This window comes from Diaphorina citri, unplaced genomic scaffold, assembly GCF_000475195.1.
Source record: "Diaphorina citri unplaced genomic scaffold, Diaci psyllid genome assembly version 1.1 scaffold502, whole genome shotgun sequence".
Lineage (NCBI taxonomy): Eukaryota > Metazoa > Arthropoda > Insecta > Hemiptera > Psyllidae > Diaphorina > Diaphorina citri.
The window spans coordinates 71,112-94,290 of record NW_007377937.1 but is presented as its reverse complement, the minus strand read 5'-3'; the positions used below and the strand labels follow the sequence as shown (position 1 = coordinate 94,290).

At 36.9% G+C, this 23,179-nt stretch overlaps 2 protein-coding genes and 2 long non-coding RNA genes across 4 annotated transcripts in view; 2 read left to right on the top strand and 2 right to left on the bottom strand.

The window, feature by feature from the left end:
* LOC103509488 (tolloid-like protein 1) overlaps nt 1–3,243 on the top strand; it is a 45,076-nt gene extending 41,833 nt beyond the window's left edge. Inside the window, exons 9-11 of the mRNA XM_008474112.3 lie at nt 294–509; nt 747–1,000; nt 2,602–3,243. Coding sequence (XP_008472334.1) covers nt 294–509; nt 747–1,000; nt 2,602–2,787 — 656 coding nt within the window. The 3' untranslated portion in view covers nt 2,788–3,243. The remainder of the gene's footprint in view (nt 1–293; nt 510–746; nt 1,001–2,601) is intronic.
* Nucleotides 3,244–11,665: 8,422 nt separating this feature from the next.
* LOC113467559 lies at nt 11,666–12,934 on the bottom strand. Its single transcript, XM_026823802.1, has 3 exons — nt 12,905–12,934; nt 12,368–12,509; nt 11,666–11,898 (listed from the first exon to the last, which is right to left on the bottom strand). The coding sequence occupies exons 1-3, from the start codon at nt 12,932–12,934 to the stop codon at nt 11,666–11,668; spliced, it is 405 nt and encodes a 134-aa protein (XP_026679603.1).
* A 4,477-nt stretch (nt 12,935–17,411) lies between these two features.
* LOC113467563 lies at nt 17,412–18,644 on the bottom strand. Its single transcript, XR_003391598.1, has 2 exons — nt 18,408–18,644; nt 17,412–18,234 (listed from the first exon to the last, which is right to left on the bottom strand). It is a non-coding gene; the product is annotated as an uncharacterized LOC113467563 (long non-coding RNA).
* A 173-nt stretch (nt 18,645–18,817) lies between these two features.
* LOC113467564 lies at nt 18,818–19,505 on the top strand. Its single transcript, XR_003391599.1, has 2 exons — nt 18,818–18,896; nt 18,982–19,505. It is a non-coding gene; the product is annotated as an uncharacterized LOC113467564 (long non-coding RNA).
* The last annotated feature ends 3,674 nt before the right edge of the window (nt 19,506–23,179 follow it).

Genomic DNA, 23,179 nt, shown 5'->3' with positions numbered 1-23,179 from the left:
CAGCCCCTTAACGAAGATTCTCAGATACCTATGACATTATGTTGTTGTTGTTGTTGTTGTTGTTGTTGTTGTAGTAGTAGCTATTGCCCAAGTCAAACGAATCAAACCCCCTCTGTAGTTGGTAGTCCTAGGAAATTTGCCACATCAATTGGTTTAAGCCTTAAGCCATAGATCCATAGGTGTGAACTAGAAACTATACAACAACTACAACAACAACAACAACAACAACAACAACAACAACAACAACAACAACAACAACAACAACAACAACAACAACTATATGAATCGCCTAGATCCAAGAATTGAAGATAAATGTAACAATTGCAATGAGAGTCCACACGACACCCTCACAGTGTTCAGCAAAATCGGCGATTCGTTCAAAAGTCAAGGTGTGTTCTGTGGTAGTAAACTCCCGCCTGTCATTCTATCTGAAGGCAACGCTCTACGCATTGAGTTCCATTCGGACAATTCTGTACAGAAAAGTGGATTCTCTGCCTTCTTTTTTACAGGTAGATATTTTCTTTACCTATCAGCTTACCGAGACACCTACTTATCCAGTTTTAGATACTTCCTTAACTACATGAACTTTCAGGAGTCTTCACGAAAGCCGTGAATTACTAATATGCTAATACTAAGACTGATCGGGATTAGAGCTACCTTGACGTTTATATCGTTACTGACCAATATGATCAAAGTATCCACTGTCTCTCACTACAACATTGTCTAATCACCTCCCTCTTCCACAGACAAGGATGAGTGCATGACTAACAATGGTGGATGTCAGCACGAGTGCCGTAACACGATAGGCTCCTACATCTGTTCCTGTCACAACGGTTATACCTTGCTAGAGAACGGTCATGACTGTAAGGAAGGCGGCTGCAAGTATGAAATAACGGCGCCCAATGGTGTTATTAAAACGCCCAACCATCCTGACTATTATCCGAGTAAGCGGGAGTGTATCTGGCACTTCACTACGACCCCGGGACATCGTATCAAACTGGTAAGAAGATAAACTAATGTGCACCATTGCACATATCATTATCCAAAAACATCGAAAACAGAGATCCATTTACTGAAAGCATTATTTCGGGGTCCAAAAACTGAATAACTAATAAGCTAGTTTTCCTTTTGTTTACCAACTTTTATCAATTCAATATCAATAATGTACAGGTAGGTAAATGGAGAGAACGCTATATTGTTCACCTAGGTACAACCATTTCTTTACTTTCCCTTATAACACTCCTATCACACCCGGTATGATTGCGGGTAACAAGCTTTCCTGAGGATCCTGCATTTGAAGAGAGAGGAAATTTGTTAAAAGTGGGAAACGTAGTAGTCTTTGAGAACCAGAAAAAAAAACGGTTTGTTAGAAACCGGAGTCTAAGCTGAGATTTTTCGAGGATGGAAACCGGGTGGAACCGGGTTTGATGAATGCCACACGACACCATCCACCTCTTCAATTGTCCGTCAAAGCCCACACAACTCACACCTATGACATTATCTAATTAGGTAGATATGTCATTGGTACCTGAGCTAAGATTTAAAGATTCCTATGGTATTATCTAAGTAGGTTTATTATTGGTAGAAATCCCACGTTCCTTCACAATAGGTGCATGCACACGACACCATCCACCTCTTCAATTGTCCGTCAAAGCCCACACAACTCACACCTATGACATTATCTAATTAGGTAGATATGTCATTAGTACCTGAGCTAAGATTTAAAGATTCCTATGGTATTATCTAATTAGGTTTATTATTGGTAGAAATCCCACGTTCCTTCACAATAGGTGCATTACTTACTTTTAAGTTCGGGTCATTCCCGAGTTTAAAATACCATAGTAACATTATTGCGTAAGATTTGGTAAGTTCCGATAGTTTCCACATTTGCTTTCTGAAGTTCGTCTTTGCCATTGACATACTCTTCATTTTCTAGGAAAGAAAAGTGGGGAAAACGAGATATCATAAGTACCTACGTAGGTAATTATTCATGAACTTAATTTTGCTTTCGTAGGTTCATTGTTCAAGATTTGTTAATTCTACATAGAAATGTCTTTGTGTACCTGTGTTTACTGATGAAGTGTCATTGTGCAGTCAGCACCTCTAGGCATGATTATGATTTCAATTGTTTGTTGTTAATAATATAATAATTGTGAAGATTATTCCTCATGAAGTGTTATAATCATGAATTGCAATTCTTAAAACATCTTTTCTGTTAACCCTCTGTAATCTGTCCTCTTCAGTTGAAAGAGACAGACTGCCTAGGCCAGAGCTTTTTTTATCATCAAACCGAAATACTGCGATCCCGCCGAAAATCGAACTCTGCCACGGAGGTTGCTTTTTTAGGGGTGATATGCCAAGATGTGACTGTAACATGAGATTACCTAACAGACCGGAGGGATAAGTAAATGAAATCTATTTAGGTAAATAAATATTTTTTATGGACCTTGGTTTTTACTTGGTTCATCAATACAACAACATTTTACAACTTTATCTTCTATTGCTTTTGAAGTAATATATTAAAGGTTTTGTAAAAACAAAAGTAAGATATTTGCAAAAACTGACGATACTAATCCAATTGCAACTTTTCATCGATTTCAGAATCCCACGGACATCATCTCAATAAGTGAAGGACTCCTGGTTCGATTCCGCTCAGATGACACGGTGGTAGGCAAAGGATTTTCAGCATCGTACATTGCCATCGACACTCAGGGTAGCAAGGAGTTTTCGGAAATTGATGATGACGATGAAGATGAAGATAATACAGACCTAAACAGTAGAAGGTAAAGTGACCTGACGAGGTGGAATGACTTGACCAGGAGGATGAAAGGAGCTGAGTAAAATGACACCAAGGGACCTGTGAAGGGAGCCTGTTGATTGTCAATGATGGCATTGAGATCTTTTTATAGACGAGTGATGAATTTTACTGAATTGATTTTTTTTAAGAGGTTTGACAGAGGGAACTACCTATAACTGCTATGGTCTTATCGTCCCGAAATCGAAGAGAGAGGATAGGAGAAAGCCAGCCGTTCCGAGAACGAACATTATCCCATCAGGATAAAATCCGCCCCGGGCGGGAATCGAACCCGCGGCCTAGTGCCTTGTTTCATGGAGAAGAGAAAATACTTTTTTCTATGGTTGGTAATAATTGTAAAGTTCTTGTTCCTCTTGGTGTTTCTGAGGAAATGAGAAGAGAAGAACAATATACTTTTACTCATCTCATCCCGTTTTATTTTCACAAAATCGCGTATCCCATCAGGATAAAATCCGCCCCGGGCGGGAATCGAACCCGCGGCCTAGTGCCTTGTTTCATGGAGAAGAGAAATACTTTTTTCTATGGTCTGGTAATAATTGTAAAGTTCTTGTTCCTCTTGGTGTTTCTGAGGAAATGAGAAGAGAAGAACAATACTTTTACTCATCTCATCCCGTTTTGTTTTCATAAAATCGCGAGATGTAACATCTTTCAGTTTTCCGTGATAGACTGACAGTACGAAATATAGTACAGTAGAAATAATACCAAAGTGTCTAGCTGAGTTATGATGAGCTAAGGAGAAAATCAATATTAATCAAAATCAGGTGATGGGAAGCAACCCGACAATTGATGAGAAAGCATAGTAAAATAAGCGCTTTCAGACTACTAAATAAAATTTGATGGTACCCAGAATAAGAATGAAGAGTGTCAAGTAATAATCCCCAAAATAAATAAACACTAAACAAGGAGGTACCATATGAAGAGACTAAAATAAAGTGATCATCTCTAACGTAGGTGTCCCAAAATAACGAGACTGTAGTAATAATATACAAAGGTTGGACGAACTTTTGGCTATGGCATTAAATTAGCTAGACTAAATATTATTTAAATCAATAAAGCATGCTGATTCCACGGTTTATCAAGGTGATGCGATGTGATGATCATTATAAAGAAAATCGACCAGCATAGGTTAAACAGATGTTGAGTATAAATAGTGGATAATTGATGGTCAAAACCTATGCTGTATGAGCTGTATCTGTGTTTCTAAACGCAAATATTCATACGTAGACTCATTCTCATTCATACCTAATTCATTAGCTTAGGTATTCTATTAATTTTCGAATCATTTGCCAATTGGCTTCAAGGGGGGATCGAGCTAATTAATCATTGAAACTGAAACATTCAGAATTTCGATGCCACAAAGGTTGGACGAACTTTTGGCTATGGCATTAAATTAGCTAGACTAAATATTATTTAAATCAATAAAGCATGCTGATTCCACGGTTCATCAAGGTGATGCGATGTGATGATCATTATAAAGAAAATCGACCAGCATAGGTTAAACGTTAAACAGATGTTGAGTATAAATAGTGGATAATTGATGGTCAAAACCAATGCTGTATGAGCTGTATCTGTGTTTCTAAACGCAAATATTCATACGTAGACTCATTCTCATTCATACCTATTCATCAGCTTAGGTATTCTGTTAATTTTCGAATCATTTGCCAATTGGCTTCAAGGGGGGATCGAGCTAATTAATCATTGAAACTGAAACATTCAGAATGAAGATTCTTTCAAGTCAACTCTAGACATTGGACAAACAACTTCATATTTATTATCGTTGATATTACACCTTTAACTACCGTCTAACCTTATAAATTTCAATTGAGATTTGATGAGATCGTTAAAGTAAAGAGTATAATAAAATGAATGGTAAGATAAGACCGTTGATTACATCATGCATTAATGAAATTCCTTTAGGGAATTTCTAATTATTTCCAGGTACCTATTATATATTATAGGCATTCAACTATGGGAAATCTTGGATTTTGCATAAACTCCAACTTCTGAGGCCTGGGTGCCTTACGTTATCGAGTTAATAATCGAAGATTTTGGATACAAAGGTAACTCGACTTGAACGGTTTGTACGATGTTGATGAAATTTGACAGAAATGTTCAAAACATAAATTGCATTTTCTCATTAAATTACATATAAGGCCTTTGTGAGCACCCATGTTCCAAGGTTCAAGTTCTATTTCGGAGAGAGGTATAGGTAGGTGAGTTCTATTAAACCATTTTAGAAGCCTCATTAAAAGTGACATTTACAAGTTCGCCTAAAATCCAAATATTAATGGAGTAACGGGTGTAGGACATCTCCGGATGGTCTATATCCGAATCTCATGTAACTGAGTGTTCTTCTCTTAATGGAATAGGGTAAGAATTTTAGTGGTTCATTTAGAAAACATAAATTGCATTTTCTCATTAAATTACATATAAGGCCTTTGTGAGCACCCATGTTCCAAGGTTCAAGTTCTATTTCGGAGAGAGGTATAGGTAGGTGAGTTCTATTAAACCATTTTAGAAGCCTCATTAAAAGTGACATTTACAAGTTCGCCTAAAATCCAAATATTAATGGAGTAACGGGTGTAGGACATCTCCGGATGGTCTATATCCGAATCTCATGTAACTGAGTGTTCTTCGCTTAATGGAATAGGGTAAGAATTTTAGTGGTTCATTTAGAATTTATTTTGTCTTAAGTCAAAAATAGGTTGAATAATTTGAGGTTCACTCTCATAAATATACTCGTTTGCCATGACACGACTATCGGGTGTTACATTTATTAGGTTCATAGCTCTCGGCAATATGAAATTTTAATACTAGCGCCAACTTTTTTTTTTATCAAGCAGATTTTTTATTAGATCATCAAAACAAATAAATTGTAAACAAGTAAGAATAAGTACAAGCAAGATATTACTTGGGGTTTAGATAGTTGTTTTTCTTCGTCTGCTGATAAACAGGAAATACCTCTTGGTAAGAATGTGAATATTTTTTGCATTATACTAGGTGAAGTTGGATTTTTGTACAAGCAAGATATTACTTGGGGTTTAGATAGTTGTTTTTCTTCGTCTGCTGATAAACAGGAAATACCTCTTGGTAAGAATGTGAATACTTTTTGCATTACTAGGTGAAGTTGGGTTTTTATTTGTTTTATTTTTATAACATTAATGTTTATTCAAAATAGGAGATTAGTTTTTCCCCCCAACCCTCTTTGTATTTCCTCTTGTTATATTTTTTAGAAGTTACAGCGGTTTCTTCCTGTCAGTTCTCTCTCTCTCTCTCTCTCTCTCTCTCGTTGGTTCTTGATTCTTGATGACCTCTTTTCCTGCTGTTTGTGAATGTGAACCTATTAGCTACCTGCGGCTCTTTTGGAAATTTTAAAACCCCAAATTCCATTTTCTTTCTACTCGTGTCAGGGGTTTTTACGAGTCGGTAATTATGCGGATAATAATAATAATAATAGTGCTTATTTAAACTGCTCCCAATAGGACTAAAAAGTCCTTTTACTCCAGCACTAGGCTACTACTATTACTGTGGTCAAATTCTCAAATTATATTGAGGATAAAATTCCATACCTCGGCTGGGATTGAACCCACGCCCTCCTGTTTACCAGGCGAACGCCTTGACCACTACACTATCGAGGCAGGTCAATTCATCACCTCAGCTGCTTTTTCCAGCTCTTCTATAACTTTATCAAATATTTTCACATCAACGATTGCAAGGTTGTTGATTATCTCTTCATTAGATCAGTCCAACTCCAGGTACATTAGTTAACATCTCTGTGTAGATTATTGGAGGTATTACTGTATATTAGGGATACATTGCTAGTAACCTTTGTCTCGCTGTTTAGTTGGTTCATCTGATGATTTCAGGTGGCATAATTATTGTATTGTGATCATCATAGATCACATAATCATCACCACTATCATCATGGGGAATGATTCGACAAAATAGACATTCTGTACCCTAATAGCTGTTTAGTTGGTTCATCTGATGATTTCAGGTGGCATAATTATTGTATTGTGATCATCATAGATCACATAATCATCACCACTATCATGGGAAATGATTCGACAAAAGTTGTATTGTGATCATCATAGATCACATAATCATCACCACTATCATCATGGGGAATGATTCGACAAAATAGACATTCTGTACCCTAATATACTCTTCATTGTAGTTCAAAATAGATTGATGTCCTTAATCCTATAACAGCTGGTAGATCGGTCTTGACCTCAGATTTATATGGATTCAATTCGATCCGATTTTAATAATTTCATGGAAATAATTTTATTATGATTGATATACTCGGGTACACTATTAGTAAAGAACCATAACTAACAAGTCAAGTAGGTATATGACATTACATTGACTGCAGTTTTCCACGTTGCATCAGTTCATAAAGTCAACTAACATTGGTTCTGGGTTCTGGAGAGTAGGTATAGGTTTGTAGTGATTGTACTTGTATTTTGGGTAGCAATTTTATTGTTTTGCCTCCACGAAATTTAAAACAACAGCAAATGGTTATAGGTATAATTTCTATGATCTACACTCTCCAATTACCCACCTCCACCTACATCTGGCCATATGTAAATAGATTGCCTGTATTACATGTATAGGTTTGTAGTGATTGTACTTGTATTTTGGGTAGCAATTTTATTGTTTTGCCTCCACGAAATTTAAAACAACAGCAAATGGTTACAGGTAATTTCTATGATCTACACTCTCCAATTACCCACCTTCACCTACATCTGGCTCTATGTAAATAGATAGCCTGTATTACATATTACCTTTTTACTTTAGTTTAATTATTTATTTCAATATCTACTACCCTTGGTTCGGTTTCACAGTCAAGTGTAAATAGTAGCTAGGTAGATAGTGTGGAACTCTAGTACAGTAGGATATACCGAGCTCTGCTATTTAACATCTGTCATGAAAGGGATTTGGTTGTCACATTTGGATTTCTTAGAAATGAGGCCGATAGACGGGGAGTTTACTTAAATTGCGTCGGCATGTCTTTCTCTAGGTATACTACATTACAATTTATAATTGTTTTCTCGTGGAACAGGCCCCTGGGAGAGTCAAAACATATTAATCAGTAGTGTCAAAGTTGTAGGCAAATCAAATAAAAGTGTTTTCTCGTGGAACAGGCCCCTGGGAGAGTCAAAACATATTAATCAGTAGTGTCAAAGTTGTAGGCAAATCAAATAAAAGTAGATACTTGGTATTATTATAGTCCTCTTTCATAATAGACAACACATTATGATTATAGCTACTAGCATTTTTCTGCGCAACAAGTAGGCAGGTGATGCTTTGGTATACATTATTACGATTGGTAGGTAGGTGGGTAGGTACCTAATGAAATAAATTCCGAATTGAGTTGTTTACACCAGACAATAATAATAATAATATTGCGAGATAAAGTTCTACATATGCCTGGGTGTAATCTGATGAAAACTGGAAATATACCTTGGGCAATATCAAGGCCATCAGACGAGAAGTATTAATAATGAATTACCATGTAAGTATCTACATCTACCTATTAGGACCAGAGATATAAGTGTTTTTGTCTGGAAAAACCCTTAGGTGGGCGAATAAATGGTACACTTACCCTACTTGGTATTATTATAGTCCTCTTTCATAATAGACAACACATTATGATTATAGCTACTAGCATTTTTCTGCGCAACAAGTATAGGCAGGTGATGCTTTGGTATACATTATTACGATTGGTAGGTAGGTGGGTAGGTACCTTTAATGAAATAAATTCCGAATTGAGTTGTTTACACCAGACAATAATAATAATATTGCGAGATAAAGTTCTACATATGCCTGGGTGTAATCTGATGAAAACTGGAAATATACCTTGGGCAATATCAAGGCCATCAGACGAGAAGTATTAATAATGAATTACCATGGGTGTAATCTGATGAAAACTGGAAATATACCTTGGGCAATATCAAGGCCATCAGACGAGAAGTATTAATAATGAATTACCATGTAATTGTAAGTATCTACCTATAAGTATTATACACGTGTTACCTACAATAAGCTTTATACATTGAAACAACAATGTAAGGTATTGCAGTGTAAGGTAGGATGTTGCCATTTCAACACCCATGGTATCATGAAGAACATACATCTGTTTTAGTTTTGACAACGTTGAGAGAGAGAGAGAGAGAGAGAGAGAGAGAGAGAGAGAGAGAGAGAGAGAGAGAAAGGGGTGAGAAAAATAAACAAATAAATTTTAAACCAAATCATGCCTAGAATAACCCAATAAGTTCTTATGGTTGCTTTTTAGGATAAATGGTTCTCTAAGACCCAGTTAGCCCCATATTCAATTTCCAACTGTTTATAGCAGTAATTTCGAAATGTTAGGGCCTATTTTTGTCCAATATAAGATTAGGATAAGTCCGGTCCGTTTAGACATGGATAGTGTCACCCTAGTTAGCATGTTCAGAACCTCACTGTACGTACTTATTTGCCTCCCTTAAATCAAAAAGAATAATGAGATTGAGCCTGATTCTACCAAGTGTCGAGCGATGAGCAACTGCAGAGAGGAGAGTGAGGGAGAAAGGAGGGATTAACAACCAGGCAAAAGGAACAAAGGGCTAAAATCCTGGGGCAAACAGCAAAGGTAGCACACAGACTATAGCTATAGGTACGTATTATACCTCAATGTATCATAGTACTTTTTACTTTCCTTATCCTATAGGAAGGAAAGTAATGTAATCGCGGGTCAAATTTTCGGTGGTCAGTTTTTAGTGCAAAAACACGTTTTGGTCAAGATAGGTGCTGCGGTTGGCGGTATCTTGACCGCTTTTTGGTGGTTTTCAGCTATACTGGACGGAGATATTGTAAAAGTTACAATAGAAAAACACCCAAATAAGCATCATTCATAGGATAAGGAATGTCGTGTGATGTTCACAACACATTTTTTCCGCTGGCATTTCGCCAATCTGGTATGGGGGAGAACCTATTATATCTATGGCATTTCCCCTTACTCCTATTATGGCGCTTATAGCTCGGTATGGCATTTCCTTTTCCTATTATCCTGTAATGAATGATTAAGCATAATTAATTTCCCGCTTCTATTACAATAATGTTACCTACTACCTACCCTGCTGTTACTGTTACCTTAGAAATATTAGACACTAGGAGATAAAGGAAAGAGACAAGGGGAGGGAGAGAGAGAGGAGGGATGTGTCACTCAATCCTCAATCTCTCTCTTTCTTTTCTTTCTCTCCCTTTCTCCATCTCTCTTTTTCTTTCCCTTTCTGTATGTCTCAATTTCTATTTCTCTCCTTTTCTCCCCATTTTTTTTCTCTTTATCTTTCTTTCTTTCTTCTTTGTTTTTTTTTTTTTTTCTTCTCCTTTTGTATGTCCTTTTCACCTCTCCACTCCTCTTCCAGTCAAATTCCTTTTGTGCATTTTCCACGGGAAATATCTACTATTTCTTTCTCTCTATCACTCATTCTCCCATGCACTCTATTTCTCACTTTCCCTTCTTCTCTCTCTTTTCTTCCTCTCTTCCTTTTCTTCCTTCTTTTTTGTATGTTTTTTTTTTTACCCTCTCCGGTCCTCTCTCAGTCCTTTTGTAAATTTTCCACGAGAAAGATATGCTCTTTCTTTCTCTCTCACTCTCCCTTTCCCCCCTCTTTCTCCCCCCCCATCTCTCTCCCTTCCCCCTCTTCCTCCTCCCCATCTCTCTCCGTTCCTCACTCTCTCTCTTTCCATGTCCTGGTGAAATTGTGATATTCTTCATGATATTATGTTCTTGAATTTACTTTAGTTTCTTGGGGTGCTTACTGAGTCAAGTCTAACTTAATATAATGCATTTGTTATTTTATTTACTTTCCATATTAAAAAGAAAAGAAAAACATTCTGTATTCTTCGAGCTCAGAAACGTGTCTCCTGGAATATTTAGGTCACTATGTGAATATCTTTGGTAGCTTTTCTCCCTTTGTCCCTGATTTATAAGAAGGAATATAACTGTGGTTCATTTTCTCCCTTTGTCCCGATTGAAAACAAGGCATAACAATGGTTCATATGTAAATTCTCCCTTTGTCCCCGATTATAACAGGGCATATCAGTGGTACAGTTTCTCCCTTTGTTCCTCATTTATAACAAGGCATACCTATAACTGGTGCATTTTCCACCTTTGTTCCTCATTTATAACAAGGCATATCACTTCCACATTTTCTTCATTTGCACCTATTTTAGAACAAGGCATATCCATGTAGTAACTTTTCTCCCTTTGTCCCCGATTTATACTAAGGTTCATTCTTTGTCTCTTTACCAAGGTTTATTCCAATGCTGCTTCCATTATTGCTTTTGTCCTTTCTACCTTTCTTGGGTTACAATATTTATTCGTTTAATTTTCACTGTTGTACCAGCTCTTGACTAAACAAAAACTATGAGCTTCCGACCCTATTCTCTTGGCTTAAGAAGGCTGGCAGTAACCTCTAATGCTGTTAAAATATAGAAGTAACGTGTTCCCTTTGTGTGCTCTAACTTTGTAATTATTTCCACATGGACTTTGCCTTGTTTTGGTGTATTTGAGGGCAACTGCTAAAGGTACAGTGAGTTTTATGCTACTATTTCTATTACTCTACGTAGTAGAGACTCTCCTACACGTTTTATGCTGACAAGAAGAATAAGAATAGAAAGGAAAGAACAAATAAAGTCCCTTATCCCATGAAAGTCTCTTGGCATGTTCCTTTGGAAACGAAAATCCCTTTGGGTGAAACAATATGGACCTTAAGAAAGTAACATCCATCGAGATCTTTGGCCAACCACTCACCATCAGGTAGACCTGACAGGTCATACGGCCCTGCTGATAGGCGGATCGGATCAGGTATTCCCGTCAGGTCGACCTGATAGTGAGTGGCTGGCCTTTGGGTGAAAATTTGGACTTACTTTGTCAGTCTCTAGGTCAAGGTCCTCCACATCCAAAGCTTCTGTGTCCATGGAGGATCTCTGCATGTGTTGTAGTTGAAGAAGATGGCGTCTTCTGGAACCAGGTGTCATGGCGGCCACAGCAGCTGACGGCGAGAGACTGGCACTCAGATCTGAACAGCTGATACCTGCAAAAGGAATTTATTTTGAGTTTAAACTTTGAACATTCAAATGGACTTCCTCTGATTTGATTACCTATTTTATTTTGTTCCATGGGATTCAAACCCAGCGTCCTAACTATGTAGCTCTTAGGCTATGATATCAACCTTTGAATCTTTGATAACCCTAAGAATCCAATTCTAAATTCTTAGTAATAAATAAGGCGAATGAACGTTTTTTTTACTTAACCATAAAATTCTAGAGTGTGTGAAAATGCCAATTACTTCAGGACCACCAATTAGTTCAGGACCTTGTTAGGGGTCATTAGTAGACCTCAATGTTAAATTTGAAGACTTCATCATTTATGCTATGGTTTAGCAACTCGGGATTGATATGATACGAGGATTTCCCTATACTTAAAAGCCAGGTCAACCTCGGATTGAACTCAATCCTGAGACAATCCACGGTGGTAAAACTCAACCTTAATCTCACTCTTACCTGTAGCATTATTATCCGAGTCATGCAGTACTGTGGTTTGTGACTCATTCCAATGTGAGTCACTCACATCCCGAGTATTGAGTGAGTCGCACGACACAGATGGGGATTGAGCTGGTTTGCTGACTGGCGGTTGTCTACTCGTCTCCTTATCGGGAGTGCCGGGTTTTGAAGTTTAGCATAACCCTGTAGCTATGTATATTCAATGTTTATGAGACGTACATTCCATATTGAGGAACGGTTTGAAGTTTAGCATAAACCTGTAGCTATGTATATTCAATGTTTATGAGACGTACATTCCATATTGAGGAACGGGTTGAAGTTTAGCATAAACCTGTAGCTATGTACATATATTCAATGTTTATGAGACGTACATTCCATATTGAGGAACGGGTTGAAGTTTAGCATAAACCTGTAGCTATGTATATTCAATGTTTATGAGACGTATATTCTATATTGAGGAACGGGTTGAAGTTTAGCATAAACCGTGCGAATTGGCAAAAAGTAGGCAGGTACCCCTGGTAATAAATATTCACATACAAAGCTCTGAAGCCACAGGAGATTCATCATGTTGCTATTTTTAACTTTATATACCTGCTTCACACTTTTGTAGTATCTCAGATTCCATTGTAGGTATGTAATAGACATTATACTCAGATCTACATCGTTCATAGTATAATCAGATGGGTTAGAATCTTTACATGCCTCTTGGATCTCTCGCCTTAGGACAGGTTTAGTCGTTACCTCGTTACCTCAAACTAATATCCGATGGTATTGTATGGAGACAAATGCCTGTTATAGACTGGAAAAATGGCGTATGACTGATGCTTTATGAGACGTACATTCCATATTGAGGAACGGGTTGAAGTTTAGCATAAACCTGTAGCTATGTATATTCAATGTTTATGAGACGTACGTTCTATATTGAGGAACGGGTTGAAGTTTAGCATAAACCGTGCGAAATGGCAAAAAGTAGGCAGGTACCCCTGGTAATACATTCCATATTGAGGAACGGGTTGAAGTTTAGCATAAACCGTGCGAAATGGCAAAAAGTAGGCAGGTACCCCTGGTAATAAATATTCAGCTTTGTATGTGAATAATATTCACATACAAAGCTCTGAAGAGTCTGAAGCCACAGGAGATTCATCATGTTGCTATTTTTAACTTTAAGCATTCTACCTAAGTTACCTAGAGGTATACCTGCTTCACACTTTTGTAGTATCTCAGATTCCATTGTAGGTATGTAATAGAGATCCTCTTCATTACAATCACTTGCAGTGAGGAGAAAACCTTGAAATCTTGAATTGAATTGAATTTTTCCTTCTTTTGAATTCGTTTGGCATCGGTTGAAGCCAAAGTTTTACACGTTTTATTTCAATGGTTCCTAATATTGCTGGGCATAGGTAGTTACTTTACTTACTCCAGAAAATTCAGACTCATCACGTTTTCCTGAACTGATGGACATAAAAAAAAAAAAAAAATAGTTTCACTATAGGTACCTAATAATTGTGTAATGGTAGGTAGGTATATTTGGCACATCCACTAACAATTTATTCACTCCTTTTATAGCTCTCTCTCTCTCTCTCTCTCTCTCTCTCTTCTTCTCTCTCTCTCTCTCTCTCTCTCTCTCTCTCTCTCTCTCTCTCTCTCTCTCTCTCTCTCTCTCTCTCTCTCTGTATTATTACTATTATTTGGTAAATTGCATAATTTTGGCAAATCCTCACTCCTCACTTTCTTTCTAGGTATGAAGTTAGGTAGAAGTTATCCATGCAGGAGTCTCAGCTCTTGATGATGTCATTTTGTCACTTAAAATTTTTTCGTAAATCATTTATCCTTGGATCAACAATCTCATCATGTAGTTAGGTAGAAGTTATCCATGCAGGAGTCTCAGCTCTTGATGATGTCATTTTGTCACTTAAAATGTTTTCGTAAATCATTTATCCTTCGATCAACAATCTCATCATGTTGAAGTGTTCGATAATTTCTGAGCATACTCTGAGACTATTTGGGCATAGTTTCCAAGCATTCTCAAAGGTCAACAAGTTAGTTTTCAAAACATCGCGTCGCGTCCATGCAGGAGTCTCAGCTCTTGATGATGTCATTTTGTCACTTAAAATGTTTTCGTAAATCATTTATCCTTGGATCAACAATCTCATCATGCTGAAGTGTTCGATAATTTCTGAGCATACTCTGAGACTGTTTGGGCATAGTTTCCAAGCATTCTCAAAGGTCAACAAGTTAGTTTTCAAAACATCGCGTCGCGTCCATCAGTGCTGTCAGTGGGTGTGATAAGCGTGATTGGATGTCACATCAGGAGATTTAAAACGTAATATTGAATTAAGAAATATTAGAAACAAAAGCCACGCTCATGCCTATGAATAATAGGGGATGTCACATCAGGAGATTTAAAACGTAATATTGAATTAAGAAATATTAGAAACAAAAGCCACGCTCATGCCTATGAATAATAGGTACTTATAACATTCTTGGGTTAGTAGGTACTAGGTAGGTACATAGTACATACCGATATAGCTCGTAAAATGAAGATTGTTCTATTGAATTCTCTCATTAAACGCTCAATTGTTTATGCGAATCATAATTATTATTAACAATCTCAAGTAGAAGACAATACTAATGCTGGGTGAGGCTGATGCTAATGTCTAACTTAGAACCTCAAGATCTTATGACACGAGTGAGTACAGCATTAGAGATTTTGATATACCTAATGTAGAAAAAGAGGGCAAAGTTCATACTGGCCGAGGAAAAATGCTTTCCACTCTCTCCCCAGACTAGTCTGCCTTGTATTAACTTCTATTAATTCAATCCCTGTGAATCCCTTCTGTTATTTCATCATCATTATGTATAGGTCTTAAGGAACTCAACATTTTGGTATTTTCAAGAAATCGCATACACCTGCACCTAAAAATCAGCGATACCTACCCAAAAATGGTATTCTGACCCTATGATTAATATGACAAATATCAAGACAAATATCCTATGATTAATTGGTATTCTGTGCTTTTATTTGACAACCAGCCAGAGGCTGGCAGATTGTTTATGTATGTTTTTTAAAAATATTTAATCTCTTCTTCTTCTTCTTCTTCGAGACCATTTACCTCTCTTTCCTCAATTACCTTTGAAAAACCTGAAATATTAGGTGTCAAAGAGATACAGTTGAATTTACTCTTTTTAAAAGAGGATTTTTTAAATCTATTATTCTAAATGCTAGGTGTCAAATTCACTTACCACAATTAATAGGCAAGCTCCTCCCAAAATGAAAATAATGTTTTATCAAGTATAATTCCCAACACTACACTGGATGTATTAGATATTACATTAAATCATAACGTCCCAAAGTACCGGGTCATTTCAAAGTGCAAATAATTAAATAACATGAAAATGAGGTTTTAACCTTCTAAAAACAGTCATAGTTTTATTTTAATAAAAACCACAAGTAGAAATTAATCAATTTAAATTTTAACAGTCGACTGTTTATCTGTTTAACAAATCAACACTCGGAAGTTTTTCTTCTCAAATCACAAAACTATCGTACCTATACCTAACCAGCACGCGAATAAAAAACTACTGAAGTCGGAACCAAAATAATTGGATTGGAACAAAATAAAATTTAAAATTGTGGAATTTAATTATGAATAAAAAAATATACTTTAAGAATTATAGAAACAAAAGCGAGAGAAAAATTCATGTGTATAATTTTTCCCCGTTGAATGGTTAGTTCACATGGAAGGTGTTATTAATAATAGAGAATGAGTTGAAGTCTCTAGCATCACAGGTGAATTCAGATCTACATCGTTCATAGTATAATCAGATGGGTTAGAATCTTTACATGCCTCTTGGATCTCTCCCCTTAGGACAGGTTTAGTCGTAGGTTATCTTAAGGGCATTCGATTTAGGTACCTACTCTTTGCATATTACGTACTTATTTGCATATGTATTTTCATTTTTGGTAGTCTTGTTTAAAAATGATCAGATCTACATCGTTCATAGTATAATCAGATGGGTTAGAATCTTTACATGCCTCTTGGATCTCTCGCCTTAGGACAGGTTTAGTCGTAGGTTATCTTAAGGGCATTCGATTTAGGTACTCTTTGCATATTACGTACTTATTTGCATATGTATTTTCATTTTTTTTTTTTTATACATTTTTAGGTAGTCTTGTTTAAAAATGTCTAGCTTAGATTGTTAGCTATTTTAAATTAGGGAGATACCCACTAGTAAACTATGAACAATGAACTCGCTATCAAGCGTACAGCCTGTGGATCTGGATTCATGATTTCATTTCTACTATTTCTCCACTGTGTATGATTTATAGTTATTGTATGATCGGAAGTAGACATTACATAACCTGTATGACTGTATGATTTATATTAGGCTTAAAAGTACTATACTATAGTATTCACTTCCGCAAAATTTTCCAATCTGTTCTAATTCTCACGTGTCCTGATTCCACGAACATAGGGAGACCTGATGCCTACATTATTATATTGGACCTACCATACACTTATTCATCTCAAACTTTTTGGTATAATAGCCTTTTATCCCTATACTCCACCTTGAGAGAGACAGGGAGGGAAAGGGAGAGAGAGAGGGAGAGAGAGAGAGTGTGTGTGTGTGAGAGAGAGAGAGAGAGAGAGAGACAATAAGTTGTGATAAAAAAGGAGTTACCTTGGTTAGTGGATGTGCCAATTACCAACACTACTTATAGTGAAATGAGAGGGAGGAGAACTTTTTCTGATGTGCAGCTTTTATTAAATTTCTTCTGACTTTTTTTCTTCTCCTTTTGTCTATTTATTATCATTTTTATTGGGCTGAATTTTTTTCTCAACAATTTATTTAAATTACCTACATGTCCGAATGGAGGGGTAATTCCAAAAACTGATTTGAGGAAAATTCTCACGATGCCAATTTGTGTTTTACGAGATTGAATTCAATTAATTGACCAATCCCACATCCCGTGCGTCATCAGGAATCAAGTTCACCCCATCACAACCTTCTCATACACCAAACATAGATAGATTTGAATGGAGGGGTAATTCCAAAAACTGATTTGAGGAAAATTCTCACGATGCCAATTTGTGTTTTACGAGATGTGTTAATAATTCAATTAATTGACCAATCCCACATCCCGTGCGTCATCAGGAATCACACCCCATCACAACCTTCTCATACACCAAACATAGATAGATTCTACAATCTACAGCTTTTCCCATTATGTTCCTTCCCCAAAACCCAAAGGTTAAACTAATGTCCGCCAGTCACACTCATGCAGACGGTCTCAGCGTGAAAGGCTGGCCTACAGTCACACTCAGACGGTCTCAGCGTGAAAGGCTGGCCTACAGTCACACTCAGACGGTCTCAGCGTGAAAGGCTAGCCTACAGTCACACTCAGACGGTCTCAGCGTGAAAGACTAGCCTACAGTCACACTCATGCAGACGGTCTCAGCGTGAAAGGCTGGCCTACAGTCACACTCAGACGGTCTCAGCATGAAAGGCTGGCCTACAGTCACACTCATGCAGACGGTCTCAGCGTGAAAGGCTGGCCTACAGTCACACTCATGCAGACGGTCTCAGCGTGAAAGGCTGGCCTACATTCACTCCAACGGTAGGTACGGCGCGAACGACATGCATAAAATATTGTTAAAGCCTAATAGGAAAAAAAAAGTTGGTGACTTCAGTGCTGCCTGCAAATTTTCTAAAAACCAATGGTTTAAGTGTGGTATTTCCACAATGTACGCGAGGGAAATAGATTTACAACACGTTGACTGGTGTGGTTCATTGCACGTGTGATATATCACGTGTTACCATCACTCTTGTTTTTTACGAATCATGATTTGACCGAATAGGCTGACCTTCCTTGGTGGCGGAGTTATCATAGGTAGGTAGGTATTTGCTAGTAAATAGAATCCACGGCGTCAAGTCTTCAGGGCAAAATACAAATATATCTATATACATATGTAATAACAACACATACCTATATATGAATCAGAGTTTGGCTAGGCTAACTTTGACCGAATAGGCTGACCTTCCTTGGTGGCGGAGTTATCATAGGTAGGTAGGTATTTGCTAGTAAATAGAATCCACGGCGTCAAGTGTTCAGGGCAAAATACAAATATATCTACATAATTATGTAATAACAACACATACCTATACATATATGAATCAGAGTTTGGCTAACACATGGTGGATTTCACCAGCGACTTAATGAGAGATTTAACTAATGGGAGAATTTTTAATAATCCAAAACGGACATTTTAATGATCTTAAAAGGAGTTTTTAATGATCCAAAAAAGAGTTTTTAGCTATCCAAAAAAAGGAGTTTTTAAAAACTCCTGTTGGGATCATTAAAAACTCCTCTTTTCATCATTGAAAATTCTCCCATTAGTTAAATCTCTCATTAAGTCGTTGGTGAAATCCACCAACAGTCTTATATCTTATTAATGGAAGATTTGTTTCATCGCCTTTTGTATTTGGCAGCGATGAAAAATACTGCTGAATTAGACTCGGTGTGAAGGTTCTAAATGTTTCTTATCAAATGTAGATAAAGAAACCACAAGCCTCTCTCACGGTTGAACTGCTGAATTAGACTCGGTGTGAAGGTTCTAAATGTTTCTTATCAAATGTAGATAAAGAAACCACAAGCCTCTCTCACGGTTGAACATAATTATGGGCGTTGTAAATAATCTTAATTCACTGTAGTCAAATCTAATCGCACTGTAGTGAATTGTAATTTACCATTGAACAAGTGTAATCCGGTTGTTTTAAAATTATGACCGCGGAGACAAAAGACAAATCCGCCTGACTTGGGCTTGTCATGGTGTATTTAGTGTGGAAAATAACCGCAACCTACCTACATTACAAAGCCGTTAAAGTCTAGGTCTAGAGCTATACGAGTAGGTAGGTATGTAGGTAACTACCTACATAATATTGTCCCTCAACAAACAAGAGTGCCTAATGCTGTGTCCACACATTTAGTCGACACCGTCAATCGAGTCGATCGATGACTGAAACCGTCGACAACATATGTATTGTAAATTCACCTCGTCGATCGACGGCGTCGACTATGTGTGGAGTGTGGTCACATCTCAACAACCCATAGATATTGCTAACTTTTTAGGAGAAACAAAAAACCCAATTTTTTCCCATGTATTTTTCATATTAAATTTATTAATTTTGTCACACGGTTTTTACTAAATTCAAGAGAATTGCGTCAGGAGTCTTGTTACCTTAGTGGTTAAGCACTCGCCTGGAAATCAGGAGGTTGCCGGTTCAAAGTATGAAATCTCATCAGAAACAAAAAACCCAATTTTTTCCCATGTATTTTTCATATTAAATTTATTAATTTTGTCACACGGTTTTTACTAAATTCAAGAGAATTACGTCAGGAGTCTTGTTATCTTAGTGGTTAAGCACTCGCCTGGAAATCAGGAGGTTGCCGGTTCAAAGTATGAAATCTCATCTCCTATTACATATTAGTATTACACATCAGGGCATTTGACTGCAATAAGGTCGTAGTTTACCACCCCCTATTACTAGATGAGGTACATACAGGGTGTCCACCAATGTATGACCCACCCAAATTGCTCCGAATCTGTTGGAGTTTTCGAAAAATAAAAAATCTGGTGTGAACATCACACGACTTTCCTTACAGCAGCGGCAAGAAGAGCAAAGGCTGAATTCAAAGCTTTACAAGATGCTAACATTATTTGAGTGTAAATTAGTTTGATTGATTAGAGAATGAGTCTGCTTAGGCTTAGGTCCAGTGACTCTTAAGAGAATGTTTGACTCTTAAGAGTTAAATCTAGCCTAAATGTCTTTACTCTGTTTAGTTTGTCCACTTGTACTTTGTGTCCAAGCTGTCTCTAGGTGCCTGGTGCCTGTACCTAAGGTACTGTTCACATTTCCATGATAATAGCACAAATTGGTTCGTAGCATACTACGCCTATTACAGAACATAAAAACAAAACAACAATCATTGCAATTTTTAAGCGATACTTAATTTTCTGTCGCTACGTGTTTAGAATATTTGCGGTTGTTTTTATTACAGGTATAATAGTTCATGGTGGTAGGGTACTAAAATAACATTGCTAACACGTTTTTGACGGTAAAGGCAAAAGTGTAACTTGAGCTTATTTCGATATACAGGGTGTCCACCAATGTATGACCCACTTAAATGCTCCGAATCTGTTGGAGTTTTTGAAAAATAAAAAAACCCGTATCTTTTTGATTTTTGCAAAGAACTTTTTGGCAATAATGAAATTTGCGAACAAGTTCGCAAAAACCGCGAACTTGGCGCCAACTTTAGAATTTCAAATAAAAAACCCCAAATTTTTATTGCATATTATTATTCTACGTAAAATTTCATGTACAATCGACTATTTATTAATTTTTTGCAATTCGCGGTTTCGCGAATCCCGCGAAATATCGCGAACATCAAAATTAACTGAAATGTACCTGTATGACATATCATGTCACAATGTTTTTCCCTCATAAATCACGAGGTAACATCAGATTTAGGATTGAGGTCATTTCTCGCGAATTCTCGAAATTTCAATTTCGCGAATTTGCGAAAAATGACCTCGGTCCGAAATCTGATGTTATACCTCGTGATTTATGAGGGAAAAACATTGTGACATGATATGTCATACAGGTACATTTCAGTTAATTTTGATGTTCGCGATATTTCGCGGGATTCGCGAAACCGCGAATTGCAAAAAATTAATAAATAGTCGATTGTACATGAAATTTTACGTAGAATAATAATATGCAATAAAAATTTGGGGTTTTTTATTTGAAATTCTAAAGTTGGCGCCAAGTTCGCGGTTTTTGCGAACTTGTTCGCAAATTTCAATATTGCCAAAAAGTTCTTTGCAAAAATCAAAAAGATACGGGTTTTTTTATTTTTCAAAAACTCCAACAGATTCGGAGCATTTAAGTGGGTCATACATTGGTGGACACCCTGTATATCGAAATAAGCTCAAGTTACACTTTTGCCTTTACCGTCAAAAACGTGTTAGCAATGTTATTTTAGTACCCTACCACCATGAACTATTATACCTGTAATAAAAACAACCGCAAATATTCTAAACACGTAGCGACAGAAAATTAAGTATCGCTTAAAAATTGCAATGATTGTTGTTTTGTTTTTATGTTCTGTAATAGGCGTAGTATGCTACGAACCAATTTGTGCTATTATCATGGAAATGTGAACAGTACCTTAGGTACAGGCACCAGGCACCTAGAGACAGCTTGGACACAAAGTACAAGTGGACAAACTAAACAGAGTAAAGACATTTAGGCTAGATTTAACTCTTAAGAGTCAAACATTCTCTTAAGAGTCACTGGACCTAAGCCTAAGCAGACTCATTCTCTAATCAATCAAACTAATTTACACTCAAATAATGTTAGCATCTTGTAAAGCTTTGAATTCAGCCTTTGCTCTTCTTGCCGCTGCTCCATGACCAAAAGGTCTTGTATGTAAACTTATGTAATCATTAGAAACATTCATTGGGTCTATTAACACTAATCTTGAAAAACTTACCTGGATGGAATTTTACTAATAACGTTGAAGAAGTTTCTTACCAAATATACAATGAAAGGCGACACAATACTGGCGACATATCCCATAATATGAATGAGAGCTACACCCTGTGCCCTCACTACTGTAGGCAAAACTTCGGCGGCATACTGTAGTCCTGTGTTATAGGAGATGTTGACTAGGAACCGACCTATGATAGCCAAACCAGCAGACAGTTTACCTGGAATAATGAGGAGGGGGAAAGGCGATTATCAAATCATGAATCGATTTATGAAGGAAAAACATTGTGACATGATATGTCATACAGGTACATTTCAGTTAATTTTGATGTTCGCGATATTTCGCGGGATTCGCGAAACCGCGAATTGCAAAAAATTAATAAATAGTCGATTGTACATGAAATTAATATGCAATAAAAAATTGGGGTTTTTTATTTGAAATTCTAAAGTTGGCGCCAAGTTCGCGGTTTAGTTAATTTTGATGTTCGCGATATTTCGCGGGATTCGCGAAACCGCGAATTGCAAAAAATTAATAAATAGTCGATTGTACATGAAATTTTACGTAGAATAATAATATGCAATAAAAATTTGGGGTTTTTTATTTGAAATTCTAAAGTTGGCGCCAAGTTCGCGGTTTTTGCGAACTTGTTCGCAAATTTCAATATTGCCAAAAAGTTCTTTGCAAAAATCAAAAAGATACGGGTTTTTTTATTTTTCAAAAACTCCAACAGATTCGGAGCATTTAAGTGGGTCATACATTGGTGGACACCCTGTATATCGAAATAAGCTCAAGTTACACTTTTGCCTTTACCGTCAAAAACGTGTTAGCAATGTTATTTTAGTACCCTACCACCATGAACTATTATACCTGTAATAAAAACAACCGCAAATATTCTAAACACGTAGCGACAGAAAATTAAGTATCGCTTAAAAATTGCAATGATTGTTGTTTTGTTTTTATGTTCTGTAATAGGCGTAGTATGCTACGAACCAATTTGTGCTATTATCATGGAAATGTGAGCAGTACCTTAGGTACAGGCACCTAGAGACAGCTTGGGCACAAAGTACTAAACAGAGTAAAGACATTTAGGCTAGATTCAACTCTTAAGAGTTTTTTATGTTCTGTAATAGGCGTAGTATGCTACGAACCAATTTGTGCTATTATCATGGAAATGTGAACAGTACCTTAGGTACAGGCACCAGGCACCTAGAGACAGCTTGGACACAAAGTACAAGTGGACAAACTAAACAGAGTAAAGA

Bases quoted from the DNA above. Each gene is read 5' to 3' on its own strand.
- LOC113467559 (XM_026823802.1), bottom strand. From the start codon at position 12,934: ATGATGAATCTCCTGTGGCTTCAGAGCTTT. The intron at 12,510-12,904 runs GTATGTGAATAT...CCCGATAAGGAG, and splicing joins TCCTGTGGCTTCAGAGCTTT to ACGAGTAGACAACCGCCAGT. The intron at 11,899-12,367 runs GTAAGAGTGAGA...TTCCTTTTGCAG, and splicing joins CTCGGATAATAATGCTACAG to GTATCAGCTGTTCAGATCTG.